The 24,394-nt window shown below is 47.3% G+C and overlaps 1 protein-coding gene across 5 annotated transcripts in view; it reads right to left on the bottom strand.

Moving 5' to 3' along the window:
• ATOSB (atos homolog B) overlaps nucleotides 1-24,394 on the bottom strand; it is a 416,415-nt gene that overhangs the window by 55,730 nt on the left and 336,291 nt on the right. For all 5 annotated transcript variants that reach the window (XM_085628134.1, XM_085628132.1, XM_085628131.1 and 2 more), the window contains one exon: nucleotides 22,306-22,464. In XM_085628134.1, coding sequence (XP_085484260.1) covers nucleotides 22,306-22,464 — 159 coding nt within the window. The remainder of the gene's footprint in view (nucleotides 1-22,305; nucleotides 22,465-24,394) is intronic.

Here is a 24,394-nt window from a genome sequence, read left to right as displayed (position 1 = left end):
GAGATTCGGGTGGATGACCTGTGCCACTGACTCAGAGAAGATCCACCCTGAGAGGTAGATGGAGCGGGAACAATGGGAGGGGTGCAGATGGTGTGCGTACCAACCCTTCAAAGGCAATGTGGAACCACGAAGATGACTTGAGCCAGGTCTTGGAAGATCTTCCTCAGAAGCCAGGAAATCGAGGATATCTGGGAAGGGGGTGGCACGTAGTGAAGAGGAAAGTTCCACTTCAACCAAAACACATCCCGCAAGACTCCTTGCACCAGATGTTGGAGGGCACAGAATGCCATGCAATGTGAAATGAAACTAGTGGCAAAGAGATCGATGTGGGCATGCCCCATTGATGGAAGGTGTGCTTCACAGCCTACGGATAGCGATGCCACTCGTGGTCAGCTAGATGATGCAGACCCTGGTGTTCAGCAAGCCTCCCAGATGATTCACAAACAACCACATTCCATGTATACATGTTCAGAACCAAGCCTCAGATTCTTGACAAGAGAGGCAGGGAACCTACTCACCCCTGTTTGATGAACTAGCACATCACAGTTGTATTGCACCTATCCAGATCTGGAGCGACTGATCGCAAAGGTAAGGAAGGCATGCCTTGAGGGCAAGGCAAACAACCTTCAGTTCAAGCAGACTGATGTGGAAACACTGCTCTTTCAGAGGCCAGAGGCCTCTTATATGCAGTTCCTCCAGATGTGCCCCTCAAGATCTTGGAGTGGAGGCATCTGCCACTACCGTGGCCACGGGTGTTAGAAGGACAACCATCTGAAAAGGTTCTCTTCCACCCCAATCAGGCATCCTCCACCACAGTGTCCCTGGAAACGCCAACAGAGTCCGCAGGGTCGACCGTGTGCTGGAACCACTGGCTGCAAAGATACTACTGGAACACCCTCATATGCTATAGGGCTTATTTTATCAGCAGGATGCAAGAAGCATGCAGACCGAGCAGGTGAAGCACACACAAAACTGAAATCTTGGCACCTTCGTGAAAGCGCATGAATATTCCTTATCCTCTGAACAGGTGAAAGGGCTCGACCCAAGGTGGTATCCAGTATTGTCCCAATAAACACGAGGCACTGAGAGGGCTCCAGGTGAGATTTGGGCAAATTGACAGCTAAACCCTCGTCATCCAGCAAGGAAGCTGTCGACTGCAGGTGTGAACGTACCATCTTCAGAGTCCTGGCCTTCAGAAGCCAGTCATCCAGGTAGGGGAAAACTGGAATCTCCGACCTCCTGAGATGGGCTGCCACCACTGCCATCACGTTTGTATGACTTGTAGTGCCGATGTCAGCCCAAAAGGAGGAACTCCAAATTCACTGCGAGTCATGCCCACCACAAAGAGCAGGTACATCATGCGGACTTCAGTTTCAGAATATAGAAGCACATGTCCTGTAAGTCGAGTGACACCATTCAGTGTCTAATTTACAGCGCCAAATAAAACGTAGCAAGGGACAGAATCTTGAATTTCTCCTTGTGCAGGAAGAGGTTCAAAACCCTATGGTTTGGATCTGATGCAGCCCGCTGTCCTTTGGTACAAGGAAGTACAGTGAGTAGTATCTTTCACCAAACGTCTGCTCTGGCACCAACTTCACGGCTGTCACCTCTTACTGGAGTAGAGGATGTTCCTGTGAAACCTCTAAACAGGGAGGTGGAAATCAGGGTAGGGGACTACTGGAAGGGTAGGGTATGCCCCATTTCCATAATCTGTATGACCCAGTGGTCTAATTCTATGCCCCTCTAGGCCTGTAGAAAAAGGGAAGCCCAGTCTCCCATAGCTCTCATATGGCCCAATAAGGGAGAACTACAGCTGCTTTCCTGTGGTAGCTGGGAAGGAGTGACTGCTCGAGGAGGTGCACAGCCTCTATCCTTTCCATGTGCCCTGTACTTTTGCAGAATGGGGTTCTAAGTTTGCTGCTGAACAGGGGCTGCCTGGAAATGATGAAAGTTGAGACTCCCCCTCCCCCCAATTCTCGAAACATATGGAATTCCTTCATTTGGGACTGCAGACCAAGTGGGCCTAAGCAGAACTGATGAGAATCCACAAGGCACCCCAGACACCCTATGGGGCCCTGAGGTGGCCCAGAGGGGACCAACGCATATCTCACATCCTTCAAACATGACATTGAGATAAGCTGCTGGATCAGGCCAGGGCACAGTCCACTTAAGGTTGGGGTGAAATATGTGTCAGGTGTGTTGAGACCGATGCTGGGTCTTCCCTTGGCTGGGGAGCCTAACCCAATTCTGGCTGCATAGGGGAGTCTGAGAGATGCCTAGCCGACTAACCTCATTTGAGTTCACTCCCATCCCTCTTCTTCTGTTTTTGTCGGGTGGATCTGGACTCAGAAGACCTTGAACGGGGCCTGGACTGAACCTGCGCCTACCTCTACTTTCCTTGGTTCTATCAGTCTCCTTTCTTTAATGGCCTTTGGGAGCATGCTCTGGCACGACTCAAGATTTGGAGTTGTGGTCAGAGCCAAAGCAAAACAGACGGATGTCGTGGGGGTCATAGACATTTGTCCCTGACATTCTCCACAAGGCTTAAAACCTTCACCTGTTGGGAGGGCACATGTTACACGTTGAAGAGATTTTTCTGAGGAGAAACAAGCTCCAGGTACTGGGTCAAAGGCACAGAAAAAAGTGAACAGATGTGGGTACAATAGTGGAGGTGCTTTATGGGGTCAGCAACATCACAGGAATACTTCTTCTGGCGTTGAACAGAACCACCACACCCTACTATCGGGGTAGGGCTGTGAAGAACATTTTCCAGACAAGTCCTGCACCTGGAAGAGTATTCAGGAAGAAGTACCTATCCACAGGAGAAGTATCCAGAATTCAATAGCTCTGGATCGCGATCACCAAGAGAATGTTTTGGAAATAGCTAATGCCCTCAGTTAAATATGTTCCAGAAAAATCTAGCTTCAGCCATTGTTATTACATTATACAATAAAAAAAAAATCTTTTCACCTTTTGGAGAGGAGTGTGATTCAGGGTTTAGAGAGGGAGTTTCTACAGTTGATCAGATCTTCCGATTTAATTTTTTATACTGGAAGACTGTGTCAGTGGGCAGAGGCACGCTCTATACGGTTTTTGTGGACCTACGAGCAGCGTTTGATTTGGTCCCAAGGGGTAAACTATGGATAGTACTTAAAGACCTAGATGTCCCGGGTGACATCTTATCAATGTTGATGAGATTACACCAAGGCAATTACGCCAAAGTGAGGTGCGGTAGGGGGGGGTGCTCTCTCAGATGGTTTTCCCGTGGACACAGGGGTCAGACAGGGTTGTGTGCTCGCACCGACCCTGTTTTGCCTCTTCGTGAACGGGGTCATAGACTTCTTGACAGGGCTAAGTTATACCGATGCCCCAGTGTTGAATGGCAGCAGGGTACCCGAAATTATGTTTGCGGATGATACTCTGCTGCTTTCAAAATCCCCGATGGGCCTCCAGAGAGTCTTGGACGGATTTATGAATTTTTGTGAGTTGCGTGGTCTGGAAGTGAACGCGACCAAAACCAAGTTCATGACTTTCAACCCACCCCCCACAACCCGCCCAAATCCCATGATAGGACACGAAAGACTAGATCGGGTCTCTACATTTGAATATCTAGGTGTAACCCTAAATCAATCCTTGACCTGGGACTCGCACATAATGAAGGTAAATTTGACACTCACCCAACTATCAGGTGGCATATCTAGGATACTAACCAGGTCCTCGTACAGGCCACTTGGCCCACCTCTTCACATCTACAAAACCCAGGCTAGAGGGGCAGTAACTTACGGGGGTGAGATATGGGGGCACACTGCGTGTCAGAAGTTACAGATAACTGAGAACAACTTTATCAGACAACTGGCCGCACTACCATCTAGTACCCCACTCCTCCCGTTAAGAATGGACCTCGGCCTAAGACCAATTTCTGAAGAGTTGGGACTTAAGCCCCTGACTTATTGGCGCAGAATATGGAGCTCTTTAGAGCTATCTAGTTATAGAGCAGAACTAGAAGAAATTTTGCGCCTCCCAAAAGTGTTACAAATATCCTGGTTTAAATACATCAAGCACACTTTTGAAATGATGGGGAGACCGGAGCTGTGGCATGACCCGCAGAGTGCTTGTCCCAGGATCTCGCGTAGATCCTTGGCGGAGGCATATTATGAGTACAAGCTACAGGTAGCAACTGAATCCCTCGTCAAGATTCGCTTTCTAAACACTTTCTTGCTATCAAGGATCATTACCATTTGGAATTGGTCCTTGATGACGTAGGCCCACCACTAACACGGAAGTTGTATATGCAGTGGCGCTACGGAACACTCCCCTTGAGGGCTCACACAGAACACTGGCTTAAAACGCAGACTACCCCTAATTGCCAAGTATGCCCCACTGTGCGTGAAGACGAAATACATGTGATCTTCTTCTGTCCTGCTTATAACAACCCACGGAAATACTGGCTCGTCCCACTCCTTAGGAACCTAGGTTTTAGGGAACACCGCCCTGCATATAGAATTTTAAAATCTGATCTATCTGCCCCCACTGTATGTGCAGTAGCCAAATTTTTAACTGCAGCATGGTTCATTCGCAATCGTTTTATGTCTAGATAACATTACATTTTATCTTCAAAATGTCTTATGAGCGGCACATGATTTTATTATTGTTCATGTTTTATTGTTAAATTGATATTGTATTTCTCGCACTCTTTTATGGTCCATAGTGACCGAAATAAAGATTTGATGATGTTGATTCAGGGCAAAGTGCTTAGTTGGGAAAGTGTAAAGTCTTTAGTGCACTATAGAAATGTAATACAGGTTTACAACAGAACTGCTTGACCTTAGGCTGGAAGGAATTTTACAATGAGTGAGATGCAGTTCCTGGCTGGCAAGGGGTGGTAAGCTCCATTTATTGTCACTGCATACTGTATATTAATTATTAATAAAAACAACTGCAGCCTCGGGGAACCATAACGGGACCAAAAATCGTACATACAGACTGACAGTAGGTTTTCCATATGTGACTGAGATGGGTTATTTGTTTGATCTTAAGTGAACAGCTGAGCTCTTAAAACCCACCTGCACTATATGCTGAAGGAGAAAGGTACACTTGTCATGTAGCAGTGATATCAAGTTGTTGACGTTTAATCCAGTCTGATGTTAAAGCAGAAGGAAGTTCTATTCAATGAAGATCTGAATCTGGAAATTTGCTGTCCTCTTCTCAATTTAGAATTGAGCACGCAATTGGAAAGATGCAAATTAATGTTTAATCAGGTATTTTGTTTGAATTCTTGAAGATATATCAACCTTTCTACATGTTTTGGACATCCTTATGCTACAGTTCTCTTGCCATCCTCTCCATGTCCAATTATGTGGACATAAAGCGCATGGTATCACTATGTGAACAGCAACGCTTAGCCTAATGTGCCTCAGTGATTCGAATATCTGCTCTTGTATATTCTAGAATATCATTGGTACAATTATATTGTCAATTTCTTAGTGTTATGAATCATTATCAAATACTTATCTTTGAGAAGACTTGGATTGTTAATCAATTTGATGTTCCTAGTTTCCAAGGTCCTGCATCCCAAGGTATAAGGACACCTGTTTAGCTTTAGCAAATGCCATACATAAGGCTGGAACTCTACACTCTGGTGCTGATATGTTAGTGGTAAGAACAAACCAGAGACCTATTGCCCTAACAAACAAGTTACTTACCTTCGGTAGCGGTATATCTGTAAGTGATATACATTAGTTATAGATTCCTTACCTTAGAATTACCACCAAGCGTCAGACTGGATCCGGACAATTTTTTCTCAGCAGTACCCCTGCGCGTCGGTAGGTGGTGTTGGTTGACTCCGCGTTCGTCGGCATTGTGATCACCAGGATGACATCGCCGTATCTACTTAGACGCCGCCCCTGCGCACTGACAGTTCTTTTACATGACATTCCACGCCAGAAGTGCAGAGCCATGCAAGACACTGACCACTGGTGCACAAAACTAGGGCCCGGAAAGGGAGGCCCTTACTCTAGAAGTCAGTTTGCAAAACGAGGAGGATGGGTTGGGCGGTAAGGAATCTATAAATAATATATGTTTTTACAGATATATCATTCCCGAAGGTAAGTAACTTGTTCATCTGAAAGAGACTATTAGTTATAGATTCCTTACCTTAGAATAGATACCCCAGCAATACCAACCCAGGAGGTGGGTCTGCGTACTAAGTTCACACCACAAAGTCCTGGAGAACTGAACAGCCAAAGAAGCAATCTCTCCGGACTGGACTATCCAGGCAGTAATGTTTAGTGATTGTGTGCAGTGATGCCCATGTGGCTGCCTGGCAGATGTCACTGAGGAGGACTCCGCGTCCCAAAGTAGTAGTGGCTGCCGTCGCCCTGGTAGAATGGGCGCAGTGTCCTACCGGCGGCTCCTTTTCCACCAGGGAATAACAGATCCTAATGCAGAGGACGACCCATCGAGAAATGGTCCGTTTTTGCACGGCCCGAACTTTCTTGGCGCCCACATAGCCAACAAAGAGTTGATCATCCACCCAGAATTTTTTGTGCGATCCAGATAAAATGGTAACTTCCGTTTTGGATCCAGACAGTGGAGTTTCTCCTTGGAAGGATGCGGGGTGGGAATAAGGTGGGCAAAGTGATGGTCTGTCCTATGTGAAAAGAGGTAACCACTTTGGGTATGAAAGAAGGTCTAGTGCGAAGGACAACCTTGTCCGGATGGACAGCAAGGAAAGGACGTTTAGAAGATAGCGCCTGAAGCTCACTCACCCTGCGAGTAGAGGTGATGGCAGCCAGAAGAGCAGTCTTTAAAGTCAAAAGTCTGAGAGGACAATTATGTAGTGGTTTGAAAGGAGCGCACATAAGGTAAGTCAAGACGAGATCCAAGTCCCACTGAGAGATTACAAAAGGAATAGGAGGAAAGAGGTGAGAAATGCCCTTAAGAAACCTATTTACAATAGGGGACTTGAAAAGAGAAGGCTGATCAGGAAGGCAAAAGAAGGCCGAAATGGCCGAAAGATAGCCTTTAAGTGTGCCAAGAGCAGAGCCCTGCTGGGCCAAATAAAGTATGAAGAGGAGAACCTCAGAAAGAGGGGCAGAAAGGGGATCCACAGCCTCTACGCACTAGGGCACAAATTTGGTCCATCTACAGGCGTATAGTTTTAGTAGAGGGGTGCCTGGCTGCCAAGATAACATTACAGACTTTTGGAGGAAGGTCGAAGGCTGTCAACTGTCGTGGCTCAATCTCCACGCAAGGAGGTGGAGGCTGGACAGGTTCGGGTGGAGGACAGTCCCCTGCTGCTGCAACAGAAGATCCTCCCGAAGAGGCAGTCCGATCAGAGGATGGATGGCCATGTTCAAGAGCTCGGGATACCAGACTCTTTGCGCCCAGTCCGGAGCCATAAGAATAACTTGAGCCCGGTTGCGCTTGATCTTCTTCAGCACTCTGGACAGAAGTGGTACAGGCAGAAAGGTGTATAGAAGACCGCAACTCCACTTGCGACAAAAAGCGCTGCCGAGCCAGTGTTGCCTTGGAAATTCCAAAGCGCAGAACTGGGGACATTGCACATTCTCTTCGGTGGTGAACAGATCTAACCAAGGCTCTCCCCACTGCTGAAAAAGACCTTGCACCACCACCGATTGAAGATGCCATTCGTGATCCATCATGCACCGGTGGCTGAGTTTGTCCGCCCTGGCATTCGGAGAACCTGCCAGGTGCTGAACCACCAGGGACATGCCCCGATGTTCCAGCCATGTCCAAAGGCGAAGAGCCTCCTGACATAGGGTCCACGACCCGACCCCACCCTGTTTGGCGCAGTACCACATGGCGGTGGTGTGGTCTGTGAACACCTGCACTACTCTTCCTCCGACAGAAGGAAGGAATGCCTTCAGTGAAAGGACTAAGCGCCCAGAGCTCCAGAAGGGTTATGGGGAGCTCAGATCCCGCCGGAGACCAGAGGCCTCTGATCTTCGCCTCTCCCATGTGGCCGCCCCATACCAGGAATGACGCATCTGTCACTATTGTGAACTCTGGTTGGGGAAGGGAGAGGGATCTGCAGTTGACCGAATCCTGGTTCGTTAGCCACCACTGCATTTAGTGTGCAGTGCCCTCCGAGATATGGCCGCAATTGGAAAGATTCCCCTGATGCTGTGCCCACTGGAACTTCAGGTCCCACTGCAGTGCCTGCATATGCCACCTGTCATGATCCACCAGCAGGATGCAGGAGGCCATGAGGCCCAGCAGCCTCAGGGTCATTCTCACCGAAATCTGGGAAAGAGGCTGAAACACCGATATTATGCGGTTAAGTTAAAACGTTTCTAAAGCGCTTGTATACCCATGGGTGGCTTGGCGCTGGTTGTGAATAGCAGTATAGGTGAGAGCAGAGTGAGATTAGAGGTTAAAAAGCCAGGTTTTTATTAGTTTCCTAAAACTCAGTAACGTGGGAGCTGCTTTAATATTTATAGGCAGACTGTTTCAGAGAGCTAGAGCTTCAGAGCAAAAGCAACTGCCTTCCCATTTGAGTCTCTTAAAACTGGGATGGGAGACTATCAGGGAGTTTTTAGATCGTAGGTCTCTGTACCAGGAAAGGGGCTGTTTGAGGTACATAGGACCTAGACCATGCAAGGGTTGATAGGTAAGGCATAGCACCTTGAATTTAATGCCGTAGTCTGGAGATGGGAGACGACAGCCTGGAGTGAGCCCGCCTTCAACAACCAGCCTTTGAGATAGGGGAAGACTGTAAACCCTGATCCACTTAGATGAACTGCGACCACCGCCATCACTTTTGTGAACACCCGGGGGCGCTGGTAAGGCCAAAAGGGAGCATGATAAACTGAAAATGCTTGCGTCCCACCATGAACCGCAGGTAGAGCCGGTGGGCAGGCAAGACGGGGATGTGAAAATAAGCGTCCTATAAGTCCAACGCTACCATCCAGTCTCCACGGTCGAGATGAGACAGGACCTAAGCCAATGTCAACATTTTGAACTTCTCCTTCCGGAGGAAGTGGTGGACGTCCCTGAGATCTAAGATGGGACGCAGGCCTTTATCCTTCTTAGGTACCAGGAAGTAGTGGGAGTAACAACCACGACCTACTACTGGCACAGGGACTCGCTCGATAGATCCCTTGTCCAAGAGAGCCATAACTTCCTGATGGTGAAGGGCCAAGTGATCCTCCGACATGCGATAGAGTGTTGGTGGCATGGAGGGAAGGGTAGTCTCGAAGGGGAGGGAGTAGCCCCTTCAGACCACCTGCAAAACCCACCTGTCTGACGTGATGTTGTGCCGGGGAGGGGGGGGGGAGGTGATGGCGGATCCTGCCGCCCACTGGCAAATGGTGGCCCTGAAAAGTCAGACTAGGAAGGTTTGGAGGTGGCTGCAAGGGGGGCATTGGTGGACTGGCTGCCCTTTGGCCCCTGGACCCACGACGCTGGGTCCCACATCCCCGGCCACGCAGAGGCGGGGTGGCTTATGCGGGCCTGTGGCTCTGGGTGAAACGTGGAGGGGCACCCCTTCCGTGGCCACGATAGGGGCGAAAGGCAACTGCATAGGGCGAGAGGTTGCTGCAAGGCCCAAGGACCTGGCGGTAGTCCTAGAGTACTCTAAGCAGTCAAGCGCGCTGTCCGCCTTATCACCAAACAGTCGACGGCCATTAAAGGGCATGTCCAAAAGGGTAGAAAGGACATCACCAGAAGTCAGAGGTTCTCAGCCAGGTGTAGAGCCTCAGGGCTACTGACGTGGAAATCGTCCTAGCCAGCGAGTCGGCGGTATCCAGCCCACACCTGATGGCGAACTTTGCTGCATCTCGACCCTCAGCAACAGCGTGGGCGAACACGGCCCAGGCCTCCTCCAGGAACTGAGGCAGCACTTGCGTAATGGTGTCCCACACTAAATGGGAGTAACGGCCCAAGAGACATGAGGTTTTCACCGACCGCAGTCCTAAGCTGGAAGAAGAAAACATCTTCTTACCAAGATGGTCCAGCTTCTTGGATTCACTATATTGAGGAGCTGTAGGGAAAGCGCTTCCTTTTGAGGATGAGGCTTGGACCACCAAGCTCATTGGGGTAGGGTGTTGTGAGAGGAAAAGTGGGTCACACGGTGCCGGGCGGTGCCGTCGGGCAATCATCCTGTCCACTTGAGCCCCTGTTTTGGGCTTGGACCAAGTGCCCAGTAGGACGTCAGAGAAGGCTTAATTGAAAGGGAGCAGAGGCTCCAAAGAGGCTGCTGCCGGCTGAAGAGCCTCAGTCAGGGGATTAGTCCTGACTGCCACCGTAGGAAGCTCAAGGCCCAAGGCAACAGCCACCCTACGCAACACCACAGAGTAGGAGGCTCCCTCCTCCGTAGCCATATTAGGGGGAGAAAGCATACCAAGGTCTGGGGATGTATCCAGACCAATGGCTTCACCCAACTCCTCTCTCCAGTCCGGCTCTTCCAGTTGGTTAACTGACCCCTACCGGTCCTCCTCACCTTCCTCTGGCTGCCAGTCAGGGCGGAAAGGAACACCAGGAAAGAACAGTGGTACAAAAGTACTGGTCGGCGCCGGGACCAGCGTCGGTCGACGCCGGTCCGGCTCCATGTCCAAATTGGGGGTGAGGCTGGGGTCGATACCGGCCGGGGGCACAGCCGGCATCGGGGGCATTGTCACTGGAATCGGTGCCGGGGAAAGGTGCAGTGAGGTCAAACAGCATCGATCTGGATCCAGGACTGGATCGTCGAGTCCCTCCGGAGCCAAAGCCGCCAGTCTCGAAGGCCCAGGCCCCCAGCCGAGTCCACGGGGCCCGAAGGCACGCCGGTGGAGTCGGGATGCTCAAAGATGCTGTTAAGCGCTTCGTAGAAAGCTCGAAGCTGGGCAGGGGAGGCTCTGGCTCCCGGAAAGGAAGGGAAGCGGAGAGCCGTCACAGAATCAGGCTCCGAAAGCGGAGCCGGACAACGACAACGCTCCGGTTCCTGCGTCCATCAATGGACGGGGAGAAGGCGAAGAGTGGCGATGCTTCTTCGCCTTCTTTTTGTGCTTCGACTTACCCTTGGACGAAGACTTTGAAGAAGAGTGGTGATGGCTCTGCGGCCGGTCCCGCAACCTCCCTCTCGAGAGGCGCGGAGCTGACTGCCGGAACTCCAGAAGCTTTTGGGACTGCTCCGACAAAGACATTGGGTTCATGACCCGACAGTCGGATCACGACTTCAGGTCGTGGTCGCGCTCCAGGCACCGGAGGCACACGAGATGCTCATCCGTAACGGCATCAACTTGTGATAGGAGTCACAAGGATTGAAGCAGGTCTGAGGACGGGACATCCCTCGTGCACTAGGAGTCAAACGACTCGAAAAGATGTCAACAAAAAGTCGAAAAAGAGTCAGCCAAAAAAGACTAAGGTGCACGTTCTCTCTGGATCTGCGCTGGCTGGTGCGGTAAAAGAACTAACTGACGCCTGCGCACAGGAGCGGCGTCTATGTAGATACAGTGACGTCACCCCCGCGATCACGACGCCGACGAAGAACGTGAAGTCGAACTACGCCACCTACCGACGCACAGGGGTACTGCTGAGAAAAAAATCTCCGGATCCAGTCCAACGCCTGGGGGCAATTCTAAGGTAAGGAATTTATAACTAATAGTCTCTTTCAGATAGCATAGAGAGCTATATTATTATAAAAACAAATGTTCCTCTTTGTATAAAACGATTTGATTAACAAAACAATATAGCTGTTGTTGCAGTTTAGGGTAATGAACAACAATTGACAAGAATTAACTACCTGGTTGGGTCACTTTGATGTCACACTTCCATGACCAGATATTTTTCCATGGACAAGACAATGCTGGTAGATACTGACTTTGCCAACACTTGACTAGGGGAAGCCCAATGTACGGGGCTTATACCCTCTTAAAATTCACACCTTATAATAACCTTAGGCACCCGAATGGACTCATTACAGTGACAGCCCTGCAACTCAAGTATCTTCTTGTCAGCATTGTTACACAATTATACATTAATTAAAATGGAATTCTTGTGTGTTGTCTTTTAAATGATTTTGCAAGATGAAAGTGATCACTTTCAGTAAGCCTTTTATTTAGAAATATACATCATCGTGTGATTTGCCCAGACCCCAAAAAGATTTCAGGAGAAGATAAGCTGCTATTCACTGCATCCCTGACCCCAAAGAACCTTACTAGGGTGATGGATATGCTTTTAGATAGGCTGCTGGGTAGCTTCGAGGTCAAATAAAATAAAATACAAATATTTGTAATATTTTTCTACAGAACTGTAATTTATATGGAATAAAGTAGCCACTGCTGCATATTATAAGGACACTGCAAGTCACAGAGGTGTTCAGTGACCCTATAGAGGAACCACTTGGTCATGGAATTCTGAGGTGCGTTGCATTATCCTTATAAAGTGCAGCAGTGTGTATTTTATTCCTTATAATAGATTTTCACCTTTCCACAAAACCGCCTAAATCATGGGTGCCTTGATCTTTCATATTCATTGCAGATGAGAATAAAAACAGAACCTGTACTGTGAAATTAAACACAATGAAAGAGTTTTTTTTTTTAAATAAAGATACTGGAACCAATTGAATGCAAGTCTGGTTAAAAATGTGTAGTTTAGATTGTGTAGAAACATGCCGATATTCTATCTTTACTGCAAAGACCTCAAGCGTGGAAAAAAATAAATATGTTAACATAAATATCTAGTTTCTACTGATCAGTTTTTAGGTCTCGCGCCTAGTGTTGCAGTGCGTAGCACTGCTTGCGCAGCGCGAGACCTCTTGTAAGGGGGGTTTTGAAAGCTGACCACACGCTTGTGCGTGTGATCAGGCTTTCACCGACAGGCATTGGCTTTAGCGTGTTTTGTTTGTAAAAAACAGGCACACGATTGGGCAAAGGCGGGCGCATGTCCCGCCTTTGCAACGCCCATTCCCACTGGTGCCCAGCACGCGCAGCAGCGCGCGTTCGCCTCGCTGCCGCGCTACCTCCCCCGCTCCTCTGGTGCGCGCTCACCACTGTTTACGTTTTTTTTTCCCCATAAGATGTGACTGCCCAGAGGTCACCTAGTTTGAATACTGAAGAGGACGAAGAATGCCAGTCCGGTTTCTATGTTTACCGAGACATACACGCACGACTTAGCGAGCTATCAGGAAGTTAGTTTAATAACACAACGCGACCGTCCGCGGTTCACAATGGATCCCGTGTAAGGTGCACGTTAAGGAAGAAAGACAGTGGCTCCTCGTTGAAGACGCCGAGTTCTTCTCTAAACTGGTGAGCGGATTTCGTGCTGTAGATCATTACGGGGAAGAGCAGGAACGGACGAGTAACCCGTTCTTTATATTCTTCAGGATCAGCTCTGGCATTACCGGCGTTCTCACAACCAGGGGCAGCTGCTACGCCTCTGGTTAAAGACAAATTAGCCAATTGACCACAAAATACCTTACTTGTGCGCGCGTTCAGTGATCTGCCAAGGCTGTCTGTTTACAGAGTGAGGCTGGATCCACATCAAGCTCGGGGTGAGGCCTTCTCGCGTGCGGTCACAAGAGCAACAACTCCTTTGCTAGTGACAGCCCTGGTAGGAGAGGGTATAATGAAGGGAATATGTGTGTGCGCGTGGGTGTGTCTGGGAGGGCTGCATCACGTGCACGAACCCCTGATTGACCAGGTGGTCACCTCACTCCAGAATACCGTATGCCCTTTGGCATTCAGCACCTATTCCCTTCTCTCCCTTTCCAGTTCGTTCACGTACCCCATGGCTCGTATCCTCATTCCTTCCCAGGACCACTACTAATGTGGGGAAGGCCTCGGTCCGTGTAGCTCTTGCCATAGTTTACAGCCCGAACCCAGCCTCTTTGGTGTCCTCGAGCATTCCTCCCACTTCCTCTCTCTGTTGAACTAGTCCTGGTTTCAGTAGGTTTTATGCCAGCCCATGTGTAGATGCGTAGACGTGCAGGTTGTCCGATCTGTCCTTGCGCAGCACCTGTGACCCTCTACAAGCAGTTCTGTAATGCAGAGAGAGTAACTATCCTCACTGCCTGCATTCGGTTATGTTCCTCTCTCTCCACTGCACAATAGATGACCAAAGGGGTTACGGTGATCCTTCTCGGCCCTTCGGCTCGCAACTCCACACAGACGACTTTTCCTCTGATGCACGTTGAGCTGCGCTGGGATTGGCTCATTACCCTCTGGCAAGCTACCAGGCCGCACTGAGTGGTCGATCTGACACAGGATCCGTGCTGCTTTTCTATTGTTTTTAGTCGACACACTGCAGAATGGCATTTCCTCCCCAGCGGTAGCCGATACTTGGCACCCCCAAACCCAGGACGAGTTATGGCACAGCTGATCACAGTCTCTCTGCCTCCAAGCAGAGCGCTGGTCTGTAGAATTGGTAAACAGCACTCCCCAGGCACAAATTCCTTCAGCTAACCCCTTTCTTCTTTCCTCCTCTGGCTTCCCTGATTTATTTCCGATCACGGTCTCCTAATAACCCCTTCCGTAGTTTCCCTGTTTAACTCTTTCCTTGTCTGCGCCCTCGCACAAGTTATTAACTATCATAATCTTATTTCTGCCCCTGAACCCTGAAAGACCCTTGGGCTTGCTTGTCATCTTGCTCATCCTACTCATACTCCCCTGCTCTCTCTTCATTGTCTCCTACGAGGGAATGCCCGTTGTATTTGGTTACCTGCAACAAAGCCACACAGCAACATCTACTGGGCAAAGGCAACTGACCTAGCCTCGGAGGAGTTTTGTGATTGTCCCCCGCTTCCTTCTTGGGCAGCTGCCTGTCCCTGAGTGGCAGCCAGGGGACCAAGGTAGGTCTCCCCGCTGGAAGTCCGCATTGTGTGGGCTCCCCCCATCCCCATTGGCCTACCTGGGTGGCTCTGAATCTTGTTGTTCTGAGGGCACTTGTTCGATGGGATAGATCCTCGACGGAGCCCCGGTGAACTGTTGTCATGGGGAAGCCCTTTAAATTACTGCATTATCACTAGTAGGTGCACAGATGCCTTAGCACACCACTCTGTACTATCAGAACATTCAGTCAGTGAGCCCAGAGTAAGTACCATATCCTGCTAATGGAGGGGTAGGTGTCGTGGGATCCGTGTGCTCGTACTGTACAGATGTGTTTAGCCCGATACTCTAGGCGTTGGTTGCTACTAGTGATGTATTGTGATTCATTTTTTCTTTCCATCACTGAGGGCACGATCACAGAGGAAGCGGACCCTGCTCGCGCATGGTCATTTACAATGCCAATAGCTCAAACTTGCGTAAATGTGAGACCTATTGCATTGTAAATGCTTGTTCTTTTTAGAAAAAGAGATCAGAAAAAGGAAAAGCCAATTCCAGTTTTCCTGGTTTAAACTGCAACTGTAATTATGCTCAATGTCCTGCATTTCACCCTTGTGGCTGGCTCTACTGTGACATCAAAGGTTAACTGTAATAAGTAATTACAGTCAAGTGGCTACATCACAGGTGACTAGAGATATCACAGGTCATATGTAATTAGAAAATTAGAGACTGGCATGTATGAAGGGATTGCGGGCTGCCAAATATTATACTTTTACAAATGCGGCATTTGACTATAATCTCCCGCTTGAGAGGCGACGGAAAGTGATCTCATATGGGGCTCATTCACAGAAACAGGGCAAGGATCACTATTGATTGGTGGGATAAATTCAACTTGGAATTTAAGCGCTTGATGTAACTTCTAAGGACTATTAAAATGTGTCACTGCTCTGAATCGAAAGATTGTTATAGGTGAACCAAAAATATAAATAATTAAGAAACAATTAAATTAAAAGAAAAACATAAATAAGAAAATTTTGGAGGTGGTGCCTAGTGCTTTAATGTCATCTAATATGAAACCTTTGTAGCCCGATCTCGTCTGATCAAAGTTAAACCAAAACCCATTAGCCAATCCCAGCGATATTAGATGTTGTTTGAGCCAGTCATACAAGGAAACTGTATGGCAGTAGTCAGAATAGTGTGTCATAGATGGTCAGTCTATATTACAGCAAAACCAAAGGGGATGATGGACGGAGTGTTGAACATTGCAAGCACTCACTCCCAGTCAACTGATCTGGGTTTAATCCATCATCATTCTTTAGCTCACTCTGCCATCCCAGTTCAGACATGGCTAAATGCAAATCAGTCTGACCCTGTGCCTCGTGGGAACAGTCCAGCACGAACTGCCAAGCCATGTCTTCCCTGGACCGGAAACAAGCATTCTAGGACGGATTTCGGGTTCATAACCCTCATCAGCCAGGCTATCTTGAATCAAGTGGCAAAGTGAGCAAGGGACCCACGTCTGGGCATACCCTGCCAACTTAGGGTGAACAGAGCAAAACCAAAGGGGATGATGGACGGAGTGTCTATATTACACACATAGTAGAAAGGTCCTCAAAAAAGGAGGTAGGAAGGGACACATCCTACATATTATATATATACAAACATAATGGGTGTCACTTCAGAAGAACACGGAGCGTTTCTTTAGCAAAGGAAAAAAGAGGAAACCAAGGGGTTTTTTTTATATGATGGTCCTCTCTTCAGTGAAACTCACACAGAGAGTTCCTATATCCAATCTATAACCGACCAGTAATTATGGGTGGGAAGGGAAATGCACCCTTTTCTTTATAAAGCCCTCATTCTCTCTAATAGTGACATGCTTCATCATCGGGCTCACCCCAACTCCTAAAGGTCGGGGTGGGCGCAACCGTGTTTCAGGGGGCACTTATGAAAAAGGTGCATGGAGGTAACTTTACCCCACGTTAACAGTGCATCCACTCCCAAGAGGGCATGAGGGGGGTGGCCTTGTAGTCACACATTTGTCAAAGGTCCGTCCCAGCTGCAACCCTACTTGGTGCTCTGCAACCCTGCTTGTCCCAACATGTTAGTGTCTAGTTTAGGGTCATAGGACCATCACATCCTAAATAATTACGGGTCGGTTATAGATTGGATATAGGAACTCTTGATGTGAGTCTCACTGAAGAGAGGACCATCACACAAAAAAAAAGTAGCTCCCTCTATTTCCCTTTGCTAAAGAAACTCTCTGCGCTCTACTGAAGGGACGCCCATTACGTTTGAATAGATGGTCAGTCTAGACAGGAACATGGGTGCATAATACAAAAATGTACTTCAGTTACTGCTAGCCCTATTATTAGGACTGAAGACAGACCTGTGCACGTGCCCCTGCCCATGAAATTTATGAGTGACAGGGATATTATCGTAACAGGTATCCACACATCTCTTTTGGGTGGCCTCAAGGCGGAAGCATTGACTCACGTAGAGTCCAGATGGCACATAGTGTACTAAGGCTTCACATATTGACTAATCACACGTGAATATAACAAATGAAGATTAATTTAACCTCAAGCAAACTACAGTGTTTGTTAAGCCCATGAAATAGTGCGCTAAAATTTATTTTACATTATGCACAATATGAACCAGGTTTTTACGATTGGTGGGTGTCTTACTGACCTTACCACGACTGCAAACTCTTTTAAAGCACCTGCTAAAACGTTTCTTAGCATGAATAAAGAACACAGTAGATAGTGTAGCTTTAAACCAAAAGCATATTTTATAACAAATGTTTTACTTTTAAAATGCCTGATTAAGGAGAAATAAACATATGTGAAGCAGGATGCCTCATTCCCAGCTTCGAAGCTACTGATGTAAACTAGCCGAGGCTAGCTCATGGCGGTGGGCTCTGCAGACTAAGCCATATAATGGTAGGTACACTGCAACATATTTTTTTTGTCAAGTAAACCACTTAAGACCCAGGAATCACTGCTAACTGTACCAATGATGATGAGATCAATGTATATAATGTAATTATTAGGCACACTTCAATTGAAAATAAATATTCGATAAATGTGCCGATATTAGGGTACCGTCCTGTAGACCCAGATCCACGTGCAAGTAAATCTTCCTTGATCCAAGCACTACACATACTACTCCAGTGTGTATTGAATCAAATTTTGTATTTATTTATTAATCAAGAATTACAGAATAGAAAAGTGTCAGTTTCTTTATCGACCAAACTAACGACAGCGACAATTCAACTCGAACAAATAGACGCAATCTGTTTTGGACAAACATGTCCATGATAAATAGAAGAAAAAGGTGCATCAATGTATGGAATACACATAACTGAACACAGTCATTCTTTTACATTCATGCTAGTTCATGGAGGTCTAATCATTCATTCAACCCATCTCGGGGTGAAGGGAAGTGTTACCATATTTGATGATTTAATCTAAAAAGCCTCCTTTCTGAGAAGTTTGCATAAAATGCATGGAGTCTATTTTAGATCTCACCTAAGATAGCACATGCAGTCTGTTGTGAGTCATATTGTTAGCTAAAAGCGGGTTTACAGCCCACCCATTACATACCATTGGTTGGCTTCATTGACGCTTTCATTTGCTTGCTTCTAATTCATTAGGGCGCATGGGCTTCAGTTCCTTATCTTGAGTTTTTCCCACCCCTAGAAAATAGACTTATTACTTGGGACTTTTCACTGCTCAGTTTTCATGCACTATTTTTCTCTTTCTGTTTAAGCACTTTACGAGAGTGCGTGTTTTCCAGATGCCTCCATTGCGCACGTCTCCCCCTCAGCTGCCATCATTTGTGCTGCGCTTTCGTTGCTCTTGTGCTTCCCCCATGCCCTTGAGTGTCTATCCCACCCCTGCATTGCTTTTTCGCCATCTGTGTGCTTCTCCCCCACGATCCCCCCACATTCCCATCTCTCCCTTTGCTCCCACCTAATGTGCTTCTTCCTTATGCCCTCTCTAATGCTTCGTGCACCCTTTCCTGTTGCCATGCTCCTCAGCCAACCCGACCCATACCCCTCGGCACCCCCAGTGTTACCCTCCCTCCTTGCTTCTCCGCCCAAATGACTACTTAGATGAGCAAACAGAAAAAAATCCCTCAAGTTTTTTTGTTGAGACCTGCATGCTTAGTGGGCATGCCTACAAAGTGACAGAGCTGGCCGCGGATGGCTTGGCCTCTTCAAGGGCTGTGGCGCTTAGTAGAAGGCACTGACGCAGTCTTTTTAATGATGCAGCCAGTAACTGGATGAATATGGATCTGTTTTTGTTTTGGATCGAGTCTCTCCTGCAATCTCGGTGTGGAACCGGAAGGCTTTATCTGTGCTTTCGGTGCAGAGCTCAAGGGCAGGGCAGCTGAAGCTGAATCTCGGTGCCGACCATGGCCAGATGGCAGTGGCAGCCCAGCAGCCTTTTGCTTTGTTGAAACCAAGAGTTTTAATGTGAGCAGGTGAGGGGTTTTGAGTACTCACAGCACCTTGACCTGGCGGCAGATTGTGTGACTCCAAATTGATCTCCAAGTCGGAGTCTGAATCTCCAACCAAAAAGGTTCCTTCTTCAGCCGCAGAGACCTCAAGATCTTCCTCTTCTTGTTCGACATCTTCCTGTCCGAAGAGATCGCGCGGGTGTTCGATTTCACGTCTCTACATCTCTCTGAGCCATGCCCGAAGGTCCTGCACAGGTTTTATTGATCGAAAGGATCGACAGGCCTCATAATCTTCTTCTATGTGCTCGGGGAAAAAGCACAGATTGCAGACCTTGTGACAGTAGGTCCGCGGATCCTTGGAATGGCACTAGGGGCAGAATCAAAATGGAGTCCGTTACATTAGCAGAGTATCATTGATGAACTCGAATGAGAGTAAAGGGTATCCAGAATGGGCGAAGGGCGTAAATGAAACGTACTGACTGGAGGAATGAAGGTCTTCCGAACTTCGACATGCGAGGAAGGAAAACACGTTAGAAACACCGATGAGGGTAGAGTGGATTGGGCACCAAAAGGATCCAGAAAACAGTCTCGAACCAGGGCATAGTAATACACGTCCGAACCCGAAGAAGGAAAATTAACAATCTAACAAAGGAGTCAATGCTCATGTGCACTGTTACCAAGAGGAGGCACCATACCTCGTGACTCAAAAGACCTCCTTCGAAGAAAAACAACTTGCACACATCCGGCCCAACACTAGATGGTAGGAGTATGCCAAGCATGTGTATCTAAAGCCACACGTGCCTCGAACATAATTAACGGATCTATGAGCTATCAGAGACCTGCAGGGGGAGGGTTAGTGTCACAAGTGAAAGCTACACCCATGATTTTTATAGCAAACTTTTATATTCTGAAAGACAAAATAAATCAGTTTGGATTGTAGGTCTGAGGTATTTTTCAGTTTAATTAGAAAAATAATAACCAGGCATGTTTGTGTGAGTCAAGGTACCAATTAACAAGAAAAGGGAGAGACGGAATTAACAAGTATATAGAGGAAAGAACCATTGACAAAGCCAATAGGTCTCACCCTTTTGCCTTTGAGTTTTCCTAATGCTCTTCAGCATTGGGGAAAAAAAAGATCAGCTGAGCTGATGTTGCTGCATCTGGAGGCTGCGTCGTTACGCAGTTGTGTCTGATGATGTATGTCCGTGCATTATTCACCATGCATACAGGAGCCTTCCTTTTCTTTTTTTCTTTACCAATTCAAAACTGAGAACGATTTTTGGAGCGGTAAATAAAAAATAAAAAAATAAAATTAAATTTCTATCCAAAGGTTAGCATGAGGTGGTAAAGCAACAAAGGAGCAGGTGGGGGAGTATATGGGGAAAAGTACCAGAGAGTGGGTTAAGGGAGCAACTAAGTCACTTAAAGCCCTGGGAGAAAAAAAATAATCAAAATGTATGAAAAAGAAAAGCAATAGACAAGCTGGGGGAAGTGGAGGGTGTGGTGAAGGAGTAACATGGAACGGGTATTTGTAGCTGCAAATGAGGGACGAGCTAGAAAATATGTACACTCATGTAATGCTGAAAGAAAAAAAAAAGTAGTTCCATAATTGTGAGCAATTTGTCAATCAGAATGCTGGTAAATAGGATATGTTGTGGGTATTTGTAGAGTGCACAACTCACCCGGGATAGTATCCCGGTGCTGAAATGAAGTTGCGGTATGGACCGAGCCAGGACCAAGACTAGGTGGAGAGCCATGTCTTCAGTTTCTTACAGAATTCAAGAACTGAGGATGCAGCTCTGATGTGAAGAGATAAGATGTTGCAGGCTTTGGGATATGCTCCAGAGGAGGGACAAGCATAAGAAGAGGAAAGCAAGCCATCAAATAAGTAGTAAGCAAATGAGAGTAACAATAAAGCCAACCAATGGTAAGCAAGAGGCGGGATATAAGCCCACTGCCAGTTTATGCTATAGTCCACAAGAGGTCTTTAGGAACAAGACAGCTAGAAGCTGTCTAGTAGGCGAGATGTAAAAATAGCACATCCGGGCCTCCTGGTCCCTTCAGGTCTTCTAGTGAAGCCTCTGTCTGCTATGCGACAGCAGGCTGGCCAACTAATGAAGAGCTATGTTGGAATAAACAAAACTTTAATTAAAAAAAAAGTAACTTAATGAAGAACCCACTAGGAAGACTCAAAAAAACAAAAATTAAAATGAACATGAGATAACCTACAGTAGCACAGCTTCATAGAAAATCCTTTAATAGGAATTAAATTTAAATCCTATACCCATACCAGCCCCATCTCAAATTCCTGATTACCTGAAACCTAAACCTTATCATTACCCTAACAATGCTCCCAGAAGTGATCATAATTCTCAAGACTTACGATAACCCTTACCCAAAGCCCTACCCAAACTCACGGCCGACCCCTTTACTTTGAAGTCACATTGAGTTTATTTTTAACTCAAAGAATACATCCCCCCCAGTATTTATTTTTGTTATAGGGACCTAAAGGCTTTTGTTTGCAGAGAAGTCTTCAAAATATAAAGCCTTCTTTGTTGTGGCCCATCCCAGCCAAAAGGTGGATATCTCATGTTAATTCATTTACAAGTTTGTTATTTTGTGATGTGCAACCTCTCGGTTCAGCAAACATACAGAAAGTTGAAAACTAAAGAAGTCGAAAAAATAAATAAAAAGAAAACTCATTCCTATTGGAGGAAATATAGAGGAGACAAGATACGCTAGGGTGATACATTCATAAACAAATTGTGTGGTACCCCAATTCTCATCTGTTACTAAAAAATAATTACATTACCTAAAAATAAATTAGCTATAATTAAATTGTCTATTATCTTGTGACAGTAACCCTCCCATAGGGAGGGATAGTGTCACAAATGAAATCTACACCCAGGTCCCCTGATGCCCCTTTTATTATGTTATGTGAATGTGCCTGCCACAGAACTGCTCTTCAATAACCCCGAAAGGTAGTTCACTCACTGTTAACAGGACTCACACAAAGCTCACTTGCAAGCACACACCACACCACACCACACCATGGCAAGCTAGCACCCCCCGACTCTCATACCAGGAAGGGTGAGGGCACGCTGTGCTCCGAGATGTCGAAGTAGGTGACCTCGACAGGTAAGGTGGCATGCTGCGGGCAGTAGGACCCACTGGCTCCAATCTCAGCTGTGAAACCTTCAATTCGGCCAGACGGTGCAAACCTGCCTTTTAATATGGATTCCTGAAAAACACACAACATACCAGCATTTGTAGGCACATTTTGGTTGGAGATTACTTTTATTAGCATGATGAAAAGATTCAATATAACAATTCTCACACGAAATTAAACATATTCAATTTCAAAACAATTCAGCGGTCCGTGGGTGACATCTAATTCCTCGCAGAAGATGCCCAATACCCAATGACTTTAATGAACAGATAACAATCCTTGTTAGTGACAAGATAGCAATAGGACTAACCTTGGTTCGCAGAGGAAATAAGAAGAAAATGAACTATGGAGAGTCCGTTTTTCAATGGTTTTTGTTTTGTTCTTTTTATTGAAACAAAAAAATAAGAGATGGCACCACATTTCGTCATTGTTGCACATCAAGCCATGCCCACGGTGATACTGCAGATCTGACGAATATCCACCCTTTTCCCGCCCACCACCAACCTGCAAGGAAGAAACACAATGTCCTCCAGGATGTTCATTTCACTTGCCCCATACTTTCTCCCACTTTTTTGGGGCAGCCTATAGGTTCATATCGCTCTTCCAGTCTCTCAAACGCGGTACCATCTCCACCCACCAGCACCAGGCTATGTTGCGCCTGGCTATTGTCAGACCTAGTCAGGGGCGGTTTCTCCATTAGGGAGTTGCCCCGCCTCCTGCTGTGAGCCACGCATGCATATTTGTAATATAAATAAACTCACTAGTTTATCTGTTTCCTGTGCCCTAACGCGGTTTCTGTTGTGCTGGTCAGGTGGTGTCTTTCAGGGCGGGGCCAATGCTGGCAAAGAGACTGCACTGCATCTGAAGTGCGCATGTATGGTTGGACGGTTGTTTTGACATGTCCAGCCTGACATGCACCCTTGAAGCCTCTCAAATCCATGCTGCATTAGGAGCCGGGGAGAACACATATGCAGCTCCCTAGTCTCCTATGGAGCGTAGGATTAGCCTGACCAAAGTAATTGTGTTGCGCCGCTCATGCTTTTTACCATTATAGGCCGTATACTCCCACAGCCCAGGCTCCATCCGCAACGCGAGAGCAGGAGACCTGGATAACATGACCAATCACCGTGTGGCATTGTTTTGAAGCCACACAGTGATTGGTAATATATCTATGGAAGCCTCTCTCACTCTCTGGCAGCTGAAATGCGGGACTGCGGCTGCCCGCGGTGCACACAGTGGGCCCAGTAAGAGGGCGGCCCCCTTAGTGCCGCTTCAGGCACCTCCTCGCACCTTATCACGGGGACCCTCTTCTCTGGGAGCCCCCACTAGGTCTGTTGCCTCTGCGGCATCATTTCCGGTGCGTGGTGGGCTGGGGACAGGTATTTACACCTGCCCCCACCCACTGGCCACCCTTTGTCTCCCGATGGACACGTTGTAGGCAGAGTTACAGGGCAATCCGGAGGCTGACTGGTACGGGGGTACCCTTTCAGGAGCACAATAAGGGTGCATTATGCAAAAATCGCAGGAGTCTTTACGGCAGGACCCTGGTTGAAAATGATGGCGCCCCGATAGTCCTTCGGGCGGTTGTAAGCCAGAACAACCAGGGGCTTGCCTGGTTACGCTCCGCCACTAAAAAGGCGTGAGTAAAAGGTATGGACTGGTGGTCCATGATATGTAAGGTGGATAATCCCCACATAAATGGTAGCATCAATTGGATTGGCCACGGTGCAGTTTGGCTCATCATGTGGGAAGGGCAGCTTAGGTTAGTCACCACTGCCTGCCCTTGAATCACCCCTAAGTTAACCCACCAAGTTGGCATACTCCTTGTATGTAATAAACCTGAGGCAAACTGTTTTCCAACAAAAAACTTGTGTGGACTGTTTATTTTGCACAGCACGACTAATTACTGGTAAGCGGGGAGTGGCGGTTACCGATATTAGCACTATGCAGGAACATTCATTCTGGAAAGTCCAGGACACCACATTATGCTACGTAGCTTAGT

This window comes from Triturus cristatus, chromosome 2_1 (genome assembly GCF_964204655.1).
Source record: "Triturus cristatus chromosome 2_1, aTriCri1.1, whole genome shotgun sequence".
Classification (NCBI taxonomy): domain Eukaryota; kingdom Metazoa; phylum Chordata; class Amphibia; order Caudata; family Salamandridae; genus Triturus; species Triturus cristatus.
This window is presented reverse-complemented; position numbering and strand designations above follow the sequence as displayed.